At 34.1% G+C, this 17,749-nt stretch overlaps 1 protein-coding gene across 2 annotated transcripts; it reads right to left on the reverse strand.

Annotated features, from left to right (window-relative positions):
- Positions 1 to 340: 340 nt before the first annotated feature.
- Positions 341 to 17,731, reverse strand: LOC125663715 (uncharacterized). 2 transcript variants are annotated; one of them, XM_048896045.2, is made up of 9 exons: positions 17,557 to 17,731; positions 13,753 to 13,912; positions 12,515 to 12,654; positions 11,739 to 11,924; positions 10,907 to 11,023; positions 9,849 to 9,935; positions 9,409 to 9,604; positions 9,225 to 9,295; positions 5,434 to 5,605 (listed from the first exon to the last, which is right to left on the reverse strand). In XM_048896045.2, the coding sequence occupies exons 1-8, from the start codon at positions 17,653 to 17,655 to the stop codon at positions 9,228 to 9,230; spliced, it is 1,053 nt and encodes a 350-aa protein (XP_048752002.1). In that variant the 5' UTR covers positions 17,656 to 17,731; the 3' UTR covers positions 5,434 to 5,605; positions 9,225 to 9,227. The 2 variants fall into 2 exon arrangements, with proteins under 2 accessions (XP_048752003.1, XP_048752002.1); XM_048896046.2 differs by lacking the exon at positions 9,225 to 9,295 and having other exon boundaries at positions 341 to 5,605.
- Positions 17,732 to 17,749: the final 18 nt, after the last annotated feature.

The following is a 17,749-nucleotide window of genomic DNA, read 5'->3' on the forward strand; positions in this document are numbered from 1 at the left end:
ACATCGCTGTACCATAATACGTCCCGTCTAAAGACGGGCGTATAAAAAACAAATCAGAATCCCACAACCTGTGGGGAAAAACAAATCAGAATCCCACAATCTGTGGGGGAAAACAAATCATAATCCCATAACCTGTGAGACAGAACAAGTCAGGTCCATACAATATAAGGAAAAGTAAGTGTCCACAATCCATGAGATGGGACAAAGAATCCCACAACTTGTCGGAAAGAATAAGTCAGACTTTCAGAGTGGTGGAAAAAACAAGTCAGATCCCAACATTCTGTAGGAAAGAACATGTCAAAACTTCAGACATTACTCATCAAAATACTTAAAACACAAGTTTAAATATCATGTACTTTATTTCCAATTTGAAAACTTAAATTGGTTATGTCTTCAATTCAACAGATAAAATTTCCACAAATGACATCTGGATTAACCCTGTAATGGATTAAGGTATCTCAAGTATACTATATAATAACGAATCAACTCTGTTAAACAGATAAATAAAAGAAAGGAAATTTATGTGTCCAGGGGTCCGTATTTGCCCAACTATGTATTTTGTATTGCTTATAGGACTTATGAAATTGATCACTGTTCGTTATCTTCACCTTGCATTCAATTCAAAATGCTCTGCTTGGAAAGTTTTAAAATGTTTTAAAATACAAATGGGTCTATTACATTTACTTTACAGAACGTTTGTGAAATTATTTAAAACATCTGAACTCCATCACTAAATATAGTAACTTTGACAAAATGGCTTAAAAGCTTTTCATTCTCTTCTACTTTGGTTTTCAAAGCAGAAATGTTATATTTCTCGGTTATCATGATAATTGTCTAGGTCTGAACTGAGTTTATCATAATGGCGACAAGATCCATTCTATACAGCAATAACATCAATGCAAAAACAACGCAGATTAAAATAGCACCTCGTATATATAAACAAGAGGCCCACAGGCCTTATCGGTCACCTGAATATTAGTGAAAAAGTATCACTACTTCCATGGGTTATGAAATCTAGAAAAAAAAAATTCCTGTTCTGAATATCTAAGCTAAATTCTAATATTCAGCAACAGTATAAAACAAGATGTGTTCTTAAAACTTCACTGCCCTCAAATGTGCATACACTGATGAAAGGCTTTAAATAATAGGTGTATTAACATTAAAACATCAAAATATATGACTAATTTGGACTCATCCTAAAGTCATAACCTGGGTTATGAAATTCACCATATTTTGTACATCCTTTTCTGCTATTCCTAAGTATGCATTTAGACTTTATACAGTATCAGCAAACTTACACATACATACTATATACTAAGTTTGGCCCCACCCTAGGGTCAAAACCCTTACTCTGAGGAAAATCAAATTTACAATTTTGGTAAAAGACTATCTGCTCTATCCATTTAGTTTAAAGAAAATGTTATTTAAGTGTTTTACAAGTTATAACAAGTTTGGCCCCGCCCTGGGTTCAGAAACCCTACCCCGGGGATCATGAAATTTACAATTTTGGTAGAGGCCTTCCTGCTCTACATCACTATGCACTCTGTGGCACGAAGCTTAGTTAACTTTAACAGACAATTAACTTGCCATTAACTTGAACATTTATTTAGCGTTAACTTGAAGTTAACTGTCAGTTAAACTTATCTCACTTTTGTGCAACTGGTCCCAGCTCTATCCATTTAGTTCTGCTCTACATCACTATGCATTTAGTTTTTCTTACATATATGTGGTTCTTGAGAAGAACAAGTTTGAAAATTTGTCATTTTGGGGCACTAAGGTCCCAGGGGTGCAGGAATCCTGAAATTTACAATTTATGTTCCCTTTGTTCCAAATATGTTTCATACAAAATTTGAAAAGAATTGGAATGATAGTTATCAAGAAGAAGTTAAAAATGTCTATTGTTAACACATTTAATAACTGACCATTTTGGCCCCACCCTGATACCAAAACCCCTACCCCTGTTATCATCAAATTCACAATTTTAGTAAAGGACTACCTGTTCTTTCTAAATATCTATTTACTTTCAATTTCGTATCAATATCACTAAAGAAGATGTTATTTAAGTGTTTTACACATAAACACTATATAACAAGTTTGGCCCCACCCTGGGGTCAGAACTCCTACTCCGGGGATCATGAAATTTACAATTTTGGTAAAGGCCTTCCCGTTCTACATCACTATGCATTTAGTTTTTCTTACATGTGTGTGGTTCTTGAGAAGAAGATTTTTGAAAATTCGTCAATTTTGGGCAGTTTTTGCCCCGCCTCTAGGGCCCCAGGAATGCTGGAGTCCTGAAATTTACAATTTATGTCCCCCTTGTCCCAATGATGCTTCATACCAAATTTGAAAAGAATTGGACTGGTAGTTATTAAGAAGAAGTTAAAAATGTTCAATTGTTAACGCACGACGGACGAAAACCAATTGCAATAAGGCATTCAAAGATTGCTTTAATAAAAAAATATCTTGGCCCTGTTCTCAGTAACTAATTTACATATTATTTAAAAAGTTGGTCTTCCAACTTCAATAGTTGTTACATGATAAACAAGGCGATGCTGGTGAACTATTGACTTGTACATACACCACTATCAGACAACCGCTTTTATGTTATCTACAAAATACGATGTTTATGTTTTATGTAATTTTGATAACACAAGATAGTAAAAGAAGAATCACTGTGTGGAGGTAAGCAAGAAGAAAATCTATACAGCTAATTCTACTGTCACATTTCAATGTTGCACTTTCTGAAACTATTGAGGACTATACTCCAAGTATGAAAAAGGTACAGTGAGTATTATACAATGTTAATTTTGGGAACAAGCATGCAATTTACAAGCTAACAGTTTAACATTTTTTAATACAACCAATATCCTCTTAACACTTAAGACCCCAAAGGTTAATTAAATTCAACAGATGGTTAATATGCCATTAACTCTTACATTTATTCAAAGAATAATGCTATTTTTAAAACCTACTTATACATGTATATAAACCTTGTTTGGGGTAGTTCATGCTTTCTAAACTTCTATTTTAGCTTGCTGTCTTGTTCAAATCTTTTTTTCACAGAGAAAATACACACATATTTTCTTTTACATATGCACTGTACATACACGTAGTCGTTTCAACTGTCGAACATAATATTTTTACCTAAAAATATCAAATGACATTCTTCATTACAATATTTTTCATAAAAAATTCTATACATTTTCACAGGCTAGGGTAAAATGAGTATAAAATGAATACCATGTTTATAATGCAGCTCGGCCATTACATCTCCATAATTCTACATAAAATAGTAATTAAAAGCCGCTAAACTCGTCATACTAGCTATACACATGTATTATCGTCAGTATACAAGTCCCTGTACGAGACAAACGGACCTCATCGTTTGAAGGCAATCAAACTATAAACAAGCGCAGAATTTTTATAAAACAAATTACAGGTTTATCCTAATATCGAATAGTTTCATTAAATACCGCAAGACAAGACTAAAAATATACAATTATACATACAATAAGGGCGATTCAAAACATTGGAAGCTGAAACTATCAGCCATACAAAAGACAATGAAGAATCCAGACATTTGTAGCACTCGCTATTCTAATAATGCATTAAAATGATATTTCCCTACACTAACTTCTTAGATTCATAACATATTCGCGGATGAAACATGTCATAACGTAAATTTATAAATATATAAAAGAAAGCATTGCCGCTTCCATGTCACAAAATGTTTCTACATGTACGGCTGTACGCAGGTAAACGGGTTTGAGAGCGGCACTTCTACGCTCACTGGAGAAACAAGAGGACTATGTTCAACAACAATAAACAGCGTTCTATTTAGAAACATACAATGGTAAATAAGGTAAAATTTTCGCAAGAACAAGTCCAAAGTGTTTCAAGTTTATATATATGAAATTGTGTGGATTTATGCAACTTTGTTCTAATCATTGTTCGCTGCATCAACACAGGACCACAATAAAGGATCGAATGATTTTAAAGTAAAAAAGGGAGAAATATGGTCATTGTTGCTAATAAGGAATGTTTCACGATTTTTGAAAAAAAAAATTGCATTTTTTATGGTAAACATTAAAAATATAACTCATATATGTTGACAGCCAAATTTTGACTTTCTCGATGCAAGAATAAAAGCAATATTTTAGCTTTAAATCTGTGTTATGTAAACAAAGACTCGAGTCTTTTTATGTATACAAACAAACCAATGGAATATTAATTTCGTAATTATAAAGCATCTTAATTTTGCATAGTCACAAATTTTAACTTTTAGATGACATATTTTAACTAAAGAATGCTTGAAATGTGAAAGATATAATAAACTTAGATAGATATCAATTTCTTATGAAAATTTCTCAATTAATAACACACCACAATTTTCTTTTACAAAACAAATAATAAACTCTCTAAAATGAGCTTCTGTGATAATGTATATTAAACCTTATTTTTTATGTGAAATCTTTTAAACACATTAGACAGTAGATTTTAATCATTAAGAGTGAAAAACAAAATTCTGGGGAAAATCGTTAATCGGTCTCTTAAAACCCTCTAACGACTTGAAAAACAAATCCCGTAAGTAGATACTATCATCTAAATTTACCTGTTGTTTCTCAGAAATTAATCTCTTAAACTTCTTACTCTTACTCACGTTTTCATGAAGGAACATGGTTTAAATAATAAAAAAAAAACTTCTGACGCTTTATTATGATCCAGTTTTGACCACTGAACCATGATTGAACACTTTGTTCAAATTCTTTCAGAAAATTTTGTAAAATGTTGAACCGCTTTTACATTGTTCCTTGCATGCTACCCTTTCCTATCCAGGGCATAAGACTTCCTGTACATGTATATTAGGTGATCTGGGGAGAGATAATCTAATGAGAAAACACTCCAAGACTAACCCTTTATATTCCTAAGTGAAACTTTGGGTGCAGCCCTGTTGTTGCCAAGAAATATGGTACTGAGTATCACACACCCTAATTCTTTCTTTTATAATTTTGCCTCAATTGTTCTATGAAAGACCCTATTTCATAACATCTTGAGAGAGAGAGAGAGAGAGGGGGGGGGTGTTGAATCAAAATTATCCCCGGATCATTTGTGGAAAAAGGCACAGAAACAGTATGTAGATGGATAAACTGTGATTTGATGAGTTCAACTTTGTTGTGAGTTGAATACATAAAAAACCTATCCTCAACAGAGGCTTCTCCTGAATAAGACACATTATATACAGTTTTTAACTTTGAAGCATTTTTCTTAGCACACATTCCAATATCACTTTACTTTTATGCGCTACTAAACAGTCATCAACATGCCTCAAATCTTTGGAGAAATTTTGCGAAAATATATGACTCAAATCATATACTACCAGCTATGTACACCGGTATATATTGAATCTTATACCAAAAAAAAATCAATAAAAAATCAATAAATATCCGTTGTACTGACAATATGAAACCGGTATAATTTGTCGTTGATATGTTCATTTCTGGTCCGATGATTTTCTCCAGTTGATTTGAGCCATTGTGGTGGTGCTATTGTCCCTCTGGTGGTGCCTCCTCAATGCCTTTACTTGGTGGTTCCGTCTCACCGTATACTGTAAGAATTAGTAAAATACATTCAAGTTCTTGGTATTTGTGTCATATACATGAACGGGATCCTGAACAGTAAAAAAAATAGACAGGTGTAGTTACATATAATGAATTCAAATCCTTTCTCCCTTTTCTTTGATGCCTAAAGAAATCGAAGTCCTCCTTATTGTCAAGCAGGCCTATTACTTCATCACATATTTGTTCAAATATCATTTACAACGCTGATTACATAGTGAAAATATGACAAGTGGTAATTTTCGTATCTGCTACAAACCACGCAATATATTCAAACATTGAAATATATATATTGATCAAACAAAGAAATGTAAAGTAAAATGTCGTTAAATACTTGATATAATTGATTTATTGATAACACAAAAATTATGTAAACGCGTGGTTAATAATCAAAGTATCACAACCACTAATGATAATTACAGTCATTAAAATTTAAATTTCATCCACTTTCAATATCTAGTCCCCCCACGAGCATCAATAATTGCCCAACAACGCCTTTCCATGGACGCAATTAAGTTTCTAAAAACTGTCTGGGGATGTTGTTCCCTTTTAAGTGCAGAGCTTGTGCCAGTTGTTGCAGGATCTGAGGTTGTCTTTGGCGGATGCGCCTATCCACTTCGTCCCATGCATGTTCGATAGGGTTCAAATCTGGTGATTTGGATGACCAAGGAAGAGTATGAAAATTGCATAACACCACGTGTTAGGGGAGAAGTATGTGGTCTGACACCTACACACCCTGAGTCTTCCATCAGGCTTCTGCAGTAAAAATTGAGATTCATCGCTGAACCAAACTGTCCGCAAGCGTTGTCGCAGCCATATGCTATGAGTCTGAGACCACTGAAGTCGGTTCCGGCGATGTTGCTGAGGCAGAACGATGCCACGAACAGGTCTGCACACTCTAATACCAACATTCCGTAGTCAATTGCGAGCAGTCTGATCTGATATTCTGCGAATCCCAGGAATGGCAGATGCTGTAGATGACGCTGTGTGAATCATTGACAAAGATGGCACAACCGGATGACGCGATTCTGTGCTTCTGACGTCACACGTGGTCTACCTGCTCTATGACGATCATTAATTTTTTTTAACCATGCTGTTGATATCTTCTCCAAAGTCGAAATATGGTGCAATGTGCAACATTGAAATCTCTTGCAACTGCAAATTGTGAAGCATCTGCTTCCAGTCGTCCAATTGGGTTGTTGCGTTGAACATCATTCAGACGCGACATTTCTCAAAAAGACAACGCAATCAAATATTGAGAACCCGTGCTTCTGATAGACTACTGGTGTCTGAATCACGTGCATGAGGAACTTACAACAATCTCGAGTTACAGAGACCGATTTCAGGATTTTATAAAAACACGCTTTACAGTCCTTAAATTCTATAGAATATATATCCAGTAAACAACAGCATTAGATATAACAAGGAGTAATCAGGCGATTCATTCTAAACCCCCAAAAATGTATGAAAAAAAATTATTTGAAAAGATTCAGCGAATAAATACTACTACTGCCCAACTCTCTGTTTTGTATTGCTTATAGGAGTTATGAGATTGATCACTGTTTGTTATCTTCACCTTTCATGCATTATATGCAATTCTCTTTCTTTTTTATCGATGAGTGTACCTGCTGGTATTTGGAAATAAGCCGTCGTAATTTTACTCTATGATTATAAATATAAAAATATATCATTATTATAACGGAATTATGTCCGGTGCATACTACGGAGTGACTCGATATAATCTCAAATACTTGTCAATGCTTGTGGGATTATTCAAATCGTGACCACATTGGTTTACATAAACAAGATGATCGGGCGTCACGTGGGTGTTGACTGCTGTTTTGGCTAAACATCATAGTCATTTGATCAGATTACTTCACCATATCAACTTTGTTAAAGGATAATAATTTTAATAACATTTGAAATGTGTTGTTTTCCAATAAAATCATCACGATTTGAATAAAAACCTTGACGATTACATGACAACAGATCAATCATTCTGCGATCGATGTGGATGAAATATTGTGGGTTTATATATACATGAAATAGTATTTACATTTCCAATGTTTTTGCCTCTGACATCTTTACAAATTGTAGTGAACGTCATTTCCTCAAGAATGCGCTGCAGTTGTGAACAATGCGCGTATAAATCTTGATAAATATAGTACGTAATATTTTAATGACTGAAACTCCCAAATTTTCTCTTCCTATCGAATTCATAAATTTTTGAATCCCAAACTAGTTTAAAAGACAGAATCCTTTTATAAAGTCTCTGGAAATGAAAAAAAAAATCTCTCGAAAATTTGAGAAAAAAAGGTATCCAAAAACCAAAACAGGAATTCAGAATTTATTTTCTCTTTACTCTATAAGTGTTCACCACATACTAATCGTTCACCTTCTTTAAATAAAATACAATTATCATTGTTAACATCACCACCATTATCATACCCTGGAATAAATAACATCTCATACGCAGAATCATCTTCGCCAAGTGTCCTATCACTGCTTGTACTCTCAGATCAGAATAACAAAGAAGTTACATTTTTTAGGAATAGCGGAACAGTGGAACAGTGATACTTCTATTTTACAAGATGATGGACCTTAACGGTCTCCCGAGTACAACGTCACAAGACACTAAATCTAGAAATGCTTGGGTCCTAAGTGAATCTTGTCTGTGAACTTGGACTTTGTGATAAAATCATCAAAATATCACTATTGTTTTTACATATCTATCTTTATTTTGGTGACCGCCTGAGCCCAACCCTAGGGTAACCTGTTTTAATTATTAACCTTTACTACGACCTCTAGTAACAAAACTTCGTAGACTTTGACTTTTTTGCAACTGGCAGAGCAGAGTATAATATACATAATACATGCAATATACTAGTTTCAAGCCCAGCTACATGTACATGTAATTATTAATTAATCATCAGACATAATTAACTTAATACAGAGTTTGAAGAATACAATTGTCGATTCGCGATGCTTAGCAACCAGTCATCGTCAGATCACGTGTCGGCCCTCTCCGTCAGAGCCCCTCCCTCCTCTTTCCATCAGCGAATTCAATAGAACCATTATCAAAGATTCGTCAGATATGACAAGAATCATCAAGGCTATTTACTACAATGTTCAAACTTTGAATGCTACATGCACGTTCAGATTTAAAGTCAGTTTGATTCAGTCTTCTGGCTTAAGGTGCATGAATTTATCTATACCCAGTTTGTCTTTTGTTAGTTCAGGACATAGGAAAATTTTAAAATGCAAGATGATTGACAACGGACGGAAACGGACAGCATTATAACAGGTTACCTACAAATCTTTTTCTAATACATCCTTATATATCCAACGACAAACAGCCATATCTAATACAGCCACGTCTAATACATTATCTATATGTATAGGAACTGAATAGACATGCTGGTTTACAAATGCAGAAAAAAGTTTATATCATGCCTAAGATACAGCAAAAGCATCACCCGTGAGCTCTATAGCGTATATACTGTTTGTAATCGATCTAATGGATGATGTTAGTACAGTTACATGTGAATATGGCCAACACCCATGAGAGACACCACGAAAACCACACAACCACAGTAGAATCAAACAAACCCGTTAACTGGTGTCCTCTACGGAACTGTAGGTGGGGTGCGAGCTGTGGATATTTTCATGGGCCCCGTATACTTGAGAAGCGAAATAAATAGTTGCATATGTAATTCCTTCTGAGGTTATACATGAATCAAGCTTTAGTAGGTTTGTGTAACTACAAAAGGAATATTGGAATATTGTTTCCTACCTTTGTATTTCAGTCCGTGACCAAAGTTAAGGACTGTCTTTAGAAAATACATGGCCATCAATACCCGGATGAAAAGAGCAAGTCCTGCACATGTGAACGTGGTACCCGAGAGAGCGGTGGTTTGCTGTGGTGTGCCCAATGTGGTGGTGGTTGAGTTTTGCCCATGAGTATATGAGTTCGCCAAATGATCTGCAGACTGCATCATATGTTTTAAAAAGAATCTGGTATGCTCTCAAGTATACATGTACATAACGAAGCGTTCACCAGAACTAAGGTTTTGAAAATCTAATTCATGCAGATCAAATTTTAAACGTGTTTTTATCTGCATCTTTAAATTCTAAAAGCGTTTTTTAATACATGAAACAGATAATAATTCAATATTTGTAAAATGCTTGCACACCGATACTTATGTTCGAAAATACAGGAATAAATATTTTTACCTCGTAAACTTTGAATATTATATACGCTGGTGCCAACAGCAGTGATATTGCATACACAATGCCCAATATTTTGTTTTCCCACCGAACCTAAATAAATGCAATTATAAAAATGATGAAAGTAGGAAAAATGGTTTACGTCTCTTATGAATACAATGCGGTCTATTTATAAATACAATACAGTCTATCTATAAATACAGTACAGCCTATCTATAAATACAATAGTGTATTTATAAATATACTGCAGTCTATTTATAGATACAATACAGTCTATTTAAAGATACAATATAGTCTATCTATAAATAGAGTAGACTATATTGTACTTATAAATACAGTACAGTCTATTCATAAATACACTATACTATATTTATAAATACAGTACAGTATATTTATAAATACAATACGGTCTACTTATAAATAAATCAGTCTGTTTACAAATCAGTACAGTCTATTTTATAATAACAACTCAACTTTATAACAAACGGGATGATTTGAGCTTCTCCATCGTCAACTTTTCATATCTACATGTATGTAGCAATATTCTATTATCGCATATGGTGTTTCTGTTTCTCAACTGATTCGATACACAAGAGCTTATTCTGCGTATGATCAGTTTTTAAATCAAGGCAGGCTACTGACAAATAAGTTGATGATACAGGGTTTTTAACAGTCTCGTCTACAGTCATGATTTCTTATATTTTATGGTCGTTATAACGATGAAATTTACCAATACAACCTGTCATTGGGTCAAATGTTGTCTGACGTGTTTCATACCGATTGTTAAGTCATTCATTACACACTGATTTTGATTACATATCCCTCCGTTGACCTGATCAAGATATAGGGCACACGGCAGATGTGACCGGTCGACAGGGGATGCTTACTCCTATTAGGTACCTGACCCCACCTCTGGTATGTCTAGGGGTCCGTGTTTGCCCTTCTCTTAATTTTGTATTCTTTGTAGGAGTTCTAAGATTGACCAGTTTCGTTATCTTCACCTATAGTATACAGTACAGGCTATTTATGAATACAGTGCAGCCTATGTTGGAGCGGGTACTCACGCTGAGATATCCAAGTGCGAAACAGGCGATCGTCACCGGAACACCCACCGCTAAAACCACGATGTCCTCCGTGTCCGCGTTTGTTCCGGACTGAAGAATTAACAACACCATTGTCACCTTGGAAAAGAAATTTGAAATACTAAATTCAGATGAAAAAAAGGAATACGTCACTGAAGAAAGGTATCCTATGTGAAAATGCTTTCCAAGTATTCAAAACTACACCAGGAGGGGATAGACCTCCAAATAGGCAGTGTTTGTGAACATAATGATCTCTCCATGTATGATCTCGCTATGTGACTTCATTTGTTCCTATCTAATAGAGTAAATTTTATATCAGTATACATATACATTGTATACACATATACATGTACTGTAGATTTCTAAATATACGCGAGGAATTTATTAGCGCGTAATTTCGCGAAATGCACCACACACGAAATAAAATTACTTGCTTTTATTTTTGTATTGCTGAAATACATTTTGAGACTCTTGATCAAAAGATCACTCGCAAATTTATGATCAAGCGATTTGACGTCCACGAGGCATTTCGCAGTATTAAGTACTCGCGTAAAATAAGGAATCAACAGTATATGAATACTGTTAGACAATTCATCTTAGAGTATTTCTATGACTGATGACTACCTATAGTTAGGAATGATAGAGTGAATAGTACAGCACTGGTTTTACAACTGGGAAGTCCCAGGTTCGATTCTAAATCCAAACATCAAATCGAATACGTTATAACATACATGTAGGTAGTGAGTAAAGATTTCTTAAAGGAATACGAAAGCACAATTAAACAAGCAAAATACTAGTAGCATGATTGACTTACATTTAACTGTAGATCAAACTTCTGAAGACCCAGAAACAAGAAGAGGGTTTTACAGAATCCCTGCATTGTAGAATCAGCGCCAACAGTCCTGAATATCAGTCTGCCGGATTCGTGGTACTCTTTGGCGATCATGAGTCCAATAACAATGATGACAGGACTTAATATACAGGCAAGTACCAAACGGGCCTATACAGTGAAAAGTTTTTTTTTTAATGACTACGTAAATGACATACTAATTCAATATTTGGCAGAGAGTAATTTTCGCCTTATTTGTGTTTCCAAAATTAGCAATATCAATTATTATTGCATGCAATTAAAATTAGATATACATGTCACTACAATTAAGATATATATGGGTTATTGAAGTTGTAACATATCCATATTACTATCATTTGGGATATTTTCGGCTAACAAAATTAACATAACCATGTGTTTTTCGACAGCTTTGTTGGTAGTTAGAACACTGTGTTGGTAGTTAGAACACTCGCATGGTTTGCGAGAGAATTCGCGGGGTTTAGTCGCATCCTTTCCTTAGTGTTATTTTGAAGATGAAGAGTTTGTGAATGTTTACAGTGAGTAAAATTTAAAACAGAGAATAATTTATCAGAGGCAGGGTACATTAGTCTGCTAGAGAACCTGGAGGGTTTATGCAAGGTCACGGGGTCAAGCACCCCCTGCACCCAATAACACGTTTTCCTTCATGTAACACATGCATGCGCTAGTTTATCTGATGATCAGAAAAATAAAATCTGTTTTGAACATAAGACAAAACTTACAAGTTTGACATCGTTTTTGGTACTCAGGATATAGTTGACGACAATGTAAATCAGAATAACAACAGTGGCCAATACCATGACGATGACCTCATACGGTCGCTCCGCAAGAAGTCCGTGAAAAACGTAATACACACAAAATACTGTAAAAATACATATTACATTTTGTAGAATTACAATTCATTGCAGAAGTACATATTGTATGTGTAACGTAACTTGGTTTGAAGCAGGTATATGCACATGTATCTATCAGACCATACTATTGTGAAGACAAACATTTATTCCAGTTGAAAATTACCATCACATACATGTATAGAATTTTTTCGCAACATTCATAGCATGCATTGTTGATTTGATTTTATACACAAAATAATCGCAATGGACTAATATTCAACATCATCCTCGCTACTCTCTACAAGTACACAGAAAATAAAGCGAAAACAAAAAAATCCAAAGTCTCGCAAAGAAAACATGATCTACAACACTCTATGAATATGAATATGTTGGAAAAGTTCAAACATTTTCTCTCAAATCTACCAGGGAATCCTACTTTGGATACCAGTGATCAGTCTAAAATCCTCTATGAACTTACCTTGGATATATTCTAGTGGGCTGTTATAAATAGTATGCTTGAAGATTAATGCTTGATAATATAATGTCCTTAAAAATATCAGGTCCAAGTTTCACAATAAATACAATAAAAGGATTTCTTGTAAAATTATTTGCATGCAAGTACAATCTTGATATAAAAGTGGACATTTCATTAATGACTTATTAGTTCTCAAAATATCAGCCGGAAGTTTGGGTTAAATTCAAAAGGATCTAGACTTTTATTTTTAGTATTCTATGTTGTTTGAATATGCATATCAAATAATTATTAGATATATAATGCGCATGAGAAATTGCATAACAATCCATAAATATTATACAGTGTGGAAACTCATATTAATGGGAAACTCTTAGATCACCTGTAGTATACTATGACCTTGTCTCTCATTGAATGTTGTCATATGTACAATACACAAGGCGTGATCTGATTGTTTTTCTAGGCTAAGGCACCCACAGAGACACCATGTGCTCATGCATTGCGGCTGCTCATCAGATCTGCATATGACATGTTGCCCTCAAATTTAAGGAATTTTCAGAATTGTTTACTAAATATAATAAGCTGATGATAAAATGTTTACAAATTTAAAGCATGAAGATGAAGTGTTTACAATTAAATTTCAAACAAAACTTACAAGCATTTATGATTATGATGAGAGCGAACGTGAAGTCAGGATTGCCGTTGCTGGTGGTTACCAGTCTCTGAATTGCAAGACCTATGGCGACCAGTGAACTGATCAATGATATCACAGCAAAGGCTACTTCTTTTTTCTCCAGGTCCTTCAGAGGTCTTTTCTGTAAATGTTGATATATATTCAATAGCAAAATGATATATCGAAATATTGATGGTCAACATATTAAATGTGCATCCGTCATATGTAACCATAATAGAGAGTTTGTACAGTGTACGCTGCCTAATCCGACACCTATGCAATTCGTATCACTGGGCATTCCGACACATATTTTCATTCTGAATTTCATATTTTAATTATTTTCCCCACTGTTTATTCCGATGCACTGTTTATTCCGACAAACAATTTGTCTCCCTGTGCATTTCAGATTAGAACTCACTCTCTCTCTCTCTCTCTCTCTCTCTCTCTCTCATAAACACTGTTTTGATATAGGCCGACCGTGTTACCGGTCTTCTATCATAGCAAATTAACGTAATATTTGCTATGATAAATAAACACGACTGAAGAAGACCGGTAGCATGGTCGAAATATGTTTCAAGACACTGTTTAGAGCTCTTTTTCTTTTTCTTTTACTCCTATGCAAGAGACTTTGTATATATAACAAGAGAGTGTGCAGGTTGTTTTTTTTTTGGGGGGGGGGGGTCCTGGAATGTGAGTATTAACTTCATTTAAAAGTTTAGAACACATGGTCACTCAAGTGTACAAAGTTGACTGAGGAATACTTTGTATATATAACAAGAGAGTGTGCAGGTTGGTTTTTTTTTGGGGGGGGGGGTCCTGGAAAGTTGACTGAGGAATACTGCTGTGTCTATTACATGTACAGAGACAAAATAAACTAAGTGATAATGTTTGGAAAATCCGTTCAAAGTAGTTTATATATATCATGCAGGAGACATCTTTGCAAGTTACCTCGCACCTGTGAAGTAGGCAGTGAGGATGACAACACACTCTTGTGATTTGGGAACTTTTAATTAACAGTCCAAAGGTTTAAATGAAATGTGATCTAAATACAAAACACATGTAGAAAAAAATAACTGTACATCCTGTTAGTACGGCAAGTAGGAAAACATTAGTAATATAAAACCTGTACATTTGATTTTAAGGAAGTTAATAAATCAAGTATTGGGATATGTATGTGATACAAATGTCAAGTAGTTATTGGTTTGGAGACTTCACCAATCTCTCTCTCTCTCTCTCTCTCTCTCTCTATATATATATATATATATATACACGGAGTCGTAGACAAAAGACAATGCTAATTATTTTCGAAATACGCATTAAGGTGGCTCACTACACCCTGAAATAGTTTCTCAAATAAGTGCGAATTGATAAAATCATAAAAGATATGATGATATATAATAAATATGTAGGTCAAAAAGGCAGAAAATACGCAAATTTGGATAAAAACAGGATTTTCAAAAAAATTATCTCAACACATACATGTGTGAACAATAGACTCTGGCGGATTTGAACTCGAGATCTGCGGTTCACCAGTCCAATGCTTTAACCACTAAGCTACGATGATAGACAATAGAACCGATCGATCGAGTACAAATAATTTCACAAAACATTTAAATTGCCATCTTGTGACATAGTGTCATAAAGAGTATAAGCTGTAGTGAGCGATCGATCGCTTATTGGTTAGAAAACAAACATTTCCAAATGGCAAATGCATGTCTTTTTCCTTTATTTCATGTACAAATATCTTAATTATTCCATTGCATCTTGAAATTTTAGAAATAAAACAAAAATTGCATAGATCTAAACAAAAATTCAGTTTACGACAATATTTGATTTAAACAATGAAATGCTTTCTTTGTTGTTTTATCGCGTAAGCGGGTTATAAGCAATAAAATTATTTTTAATGTAATGATCGCTACATTTTGTACCTTCATCACCCAATAAAACAATAAATAAAGACAGTTTATTGTTTATATTTATATTATATGAATTTTTAAAAATATAAACTAAATTTCAGTACTAAATTATTATATCGTTGACCCAATGACGCTGTCCAGCCAATGCCTGATCTTGACGACGCTCCTTATTTGTTAATGACTATACGCGAGCAAGTGTCAATAAAAAAAAGTTTGCAACAAACATGTATTCATTGTCGTTGATGAAAGTAATATAAGTAATAAGAAAGAAATATAAGAGAAAACATTCCGTGAATGTAACTATAAATTAACGAATTCACTTGCGGAAAACGCTTAATCTTTAATTTACATTCATTTTGCGTATCATTTCATTCGTTGGAAGATGCATATCTCAGTTGGTAAATGCAATCTACATGATGAAATGTTCTACTTTGTCTGTAATTGATTTTATTTTGTCGGGTAAAATTTTTATGCAGTGTGATCTTGAGCTTGCGTAATACTTCCTGTCTACCTGTGCGCCCGATTTTTAACTGATTTGAATAGGGTCTTTTTGCAAAACCTTACCCAAACATGCCCAAATTGGATACTCTCTCTCTCTCTCTCCCTCTCCATTGGTAGATTTACAGGGAACCGTGCCCCCAGTAGTTGGGGTTTCAAAATTCAATTCTACTTTTTTGACATAAACTAAGGTAAAGAGTTATTATATAATTATCTTGTATACATTGTATATGTATATAACACACATTGATTTTCAATATCAGATTAGTTATTATGTACAATATAAACTTGGTCAATCAATAATATTGAAACAAACAATTATTGTATCACCGATGTGTTACGAGTCTGCAAGTATACTAACAATATTGAATACCAAGATTGATCCAGCTGTGTCAGTGCAACATGTTTTAACATTTTAGGGCATGAAATGCAGATACTCAACAGTATTAAACACACTTGTATTATGTTCCTCAAACGTTCTAGAGAGCTTGGTTTTATCTTATTTTGATATAATTTATCAACATTAAACAGAAAATATTCTAACTTGTAAACAGCATACACTGCAATTTTCATATTGATTTACTTTTTATTTCTCTTTGTCCAAATTAGAACACCTATTTGTTTTTGAATAATCATAATTGTCAGACAAAAAATGTCTATGCTATCAATATTCCTTTTTGAAAAACTTTCGATGAATACCTGTACTGAATAAAATTGTTCCCATTTTAAAATCTTTTATGGAGTATACAATAATTCAATCTAATTAAAATCAGATCTTCTCTAACCGTTACACGGGAACGGTTTGAGGAGATCTGATTTTAATTAGAATGATAATAGTTTTAAAGCATTCATTTGGTGATGCCATGAGAAAACAAAAAAATAATCAACTGAAAAATATGCAGACTTCAGTTTGCGTGACAACAAATGAAACATAACATTGAAAATTTGAGTACATATTAAAAGTTGAGAGCTCTGCCAACGACTGAAAACAAAAGGGCATTGTGTCAAGCACTTCAGAAGGATGACTGCAAATACAACAACGTTCAAGGAAGTCTAATCTGCATTAATGCACATGTTTTCTTAACTTTCGTTTAAGTATTCTGATTAAAGAAAGGAAACTATAATAAAACACTTTAACAGTGCTAAATTGTACTGAATTATATATTTCACGTGTATTCAATTTATTGATAATTATATTCTACGAACACTGGTTGCCATGCAGTTTGTGTTTACTTGTAAAATGTAAGCACATTTCACGGAATGTATATCAATGTACATAATCACTTTGAAAAGCTGTACATCTTCCTATAATCAAGTTATTAACTCAATAGCAATTATATTGCTCAACATAACATCTCCATTTGGTATGTACCTTGCCCAATGCTCCTTCCTCTAACTTTGGTGCTGCAGTTATTCCTAGGTCTGCAAATGTCAGCGGCTTCTCATCTCGCGTTTCTTGTTGATTGTCCATCGTTGACTTGTTCTGACACTCGCTTTATTGACAGTCCTATCTACTTCCTCCCCATGCTAAGTAAAAGTGAAAGTACAATCCTTATCCGGGTTAT

This window comes from Ostrea edulis, chromosome 1 (genome assembly GCF_947568905.1).
Source record: "Ostrea edulis chromosome 1, xbOstEdul1.1, whole genome shotgun sequence".
Lineage (NCBI taxonomy): Eukaryota > Metazoa > Mollusca > Bivalvia > Ostreida > Ostreidae > Ostrea > Ostrea edulis.

Coding starts and splice junctions, on each gene's coding strand:
- LOC125663715 (XM_048896045.2), bottom strand. CDS start 17,655: ATGGACAATCAACAAGAAACGCGAGATGAGAAGCCGCTGACATTTGCA. Junction 9,936..10,906: donor TCGCACTTGGATATCTCAGC/GTGAGTACCCGC, acceptor GCATTTATTTAG/GTTCGGTGGGAAAACAAAAT. Junction 9,296..9,408: donor TCACGGACTGAAATACAAAG/GTAGGAAACAAT, acceptor TCGCTTCTCAAG/TATACGGGGCCCATGAAAAT.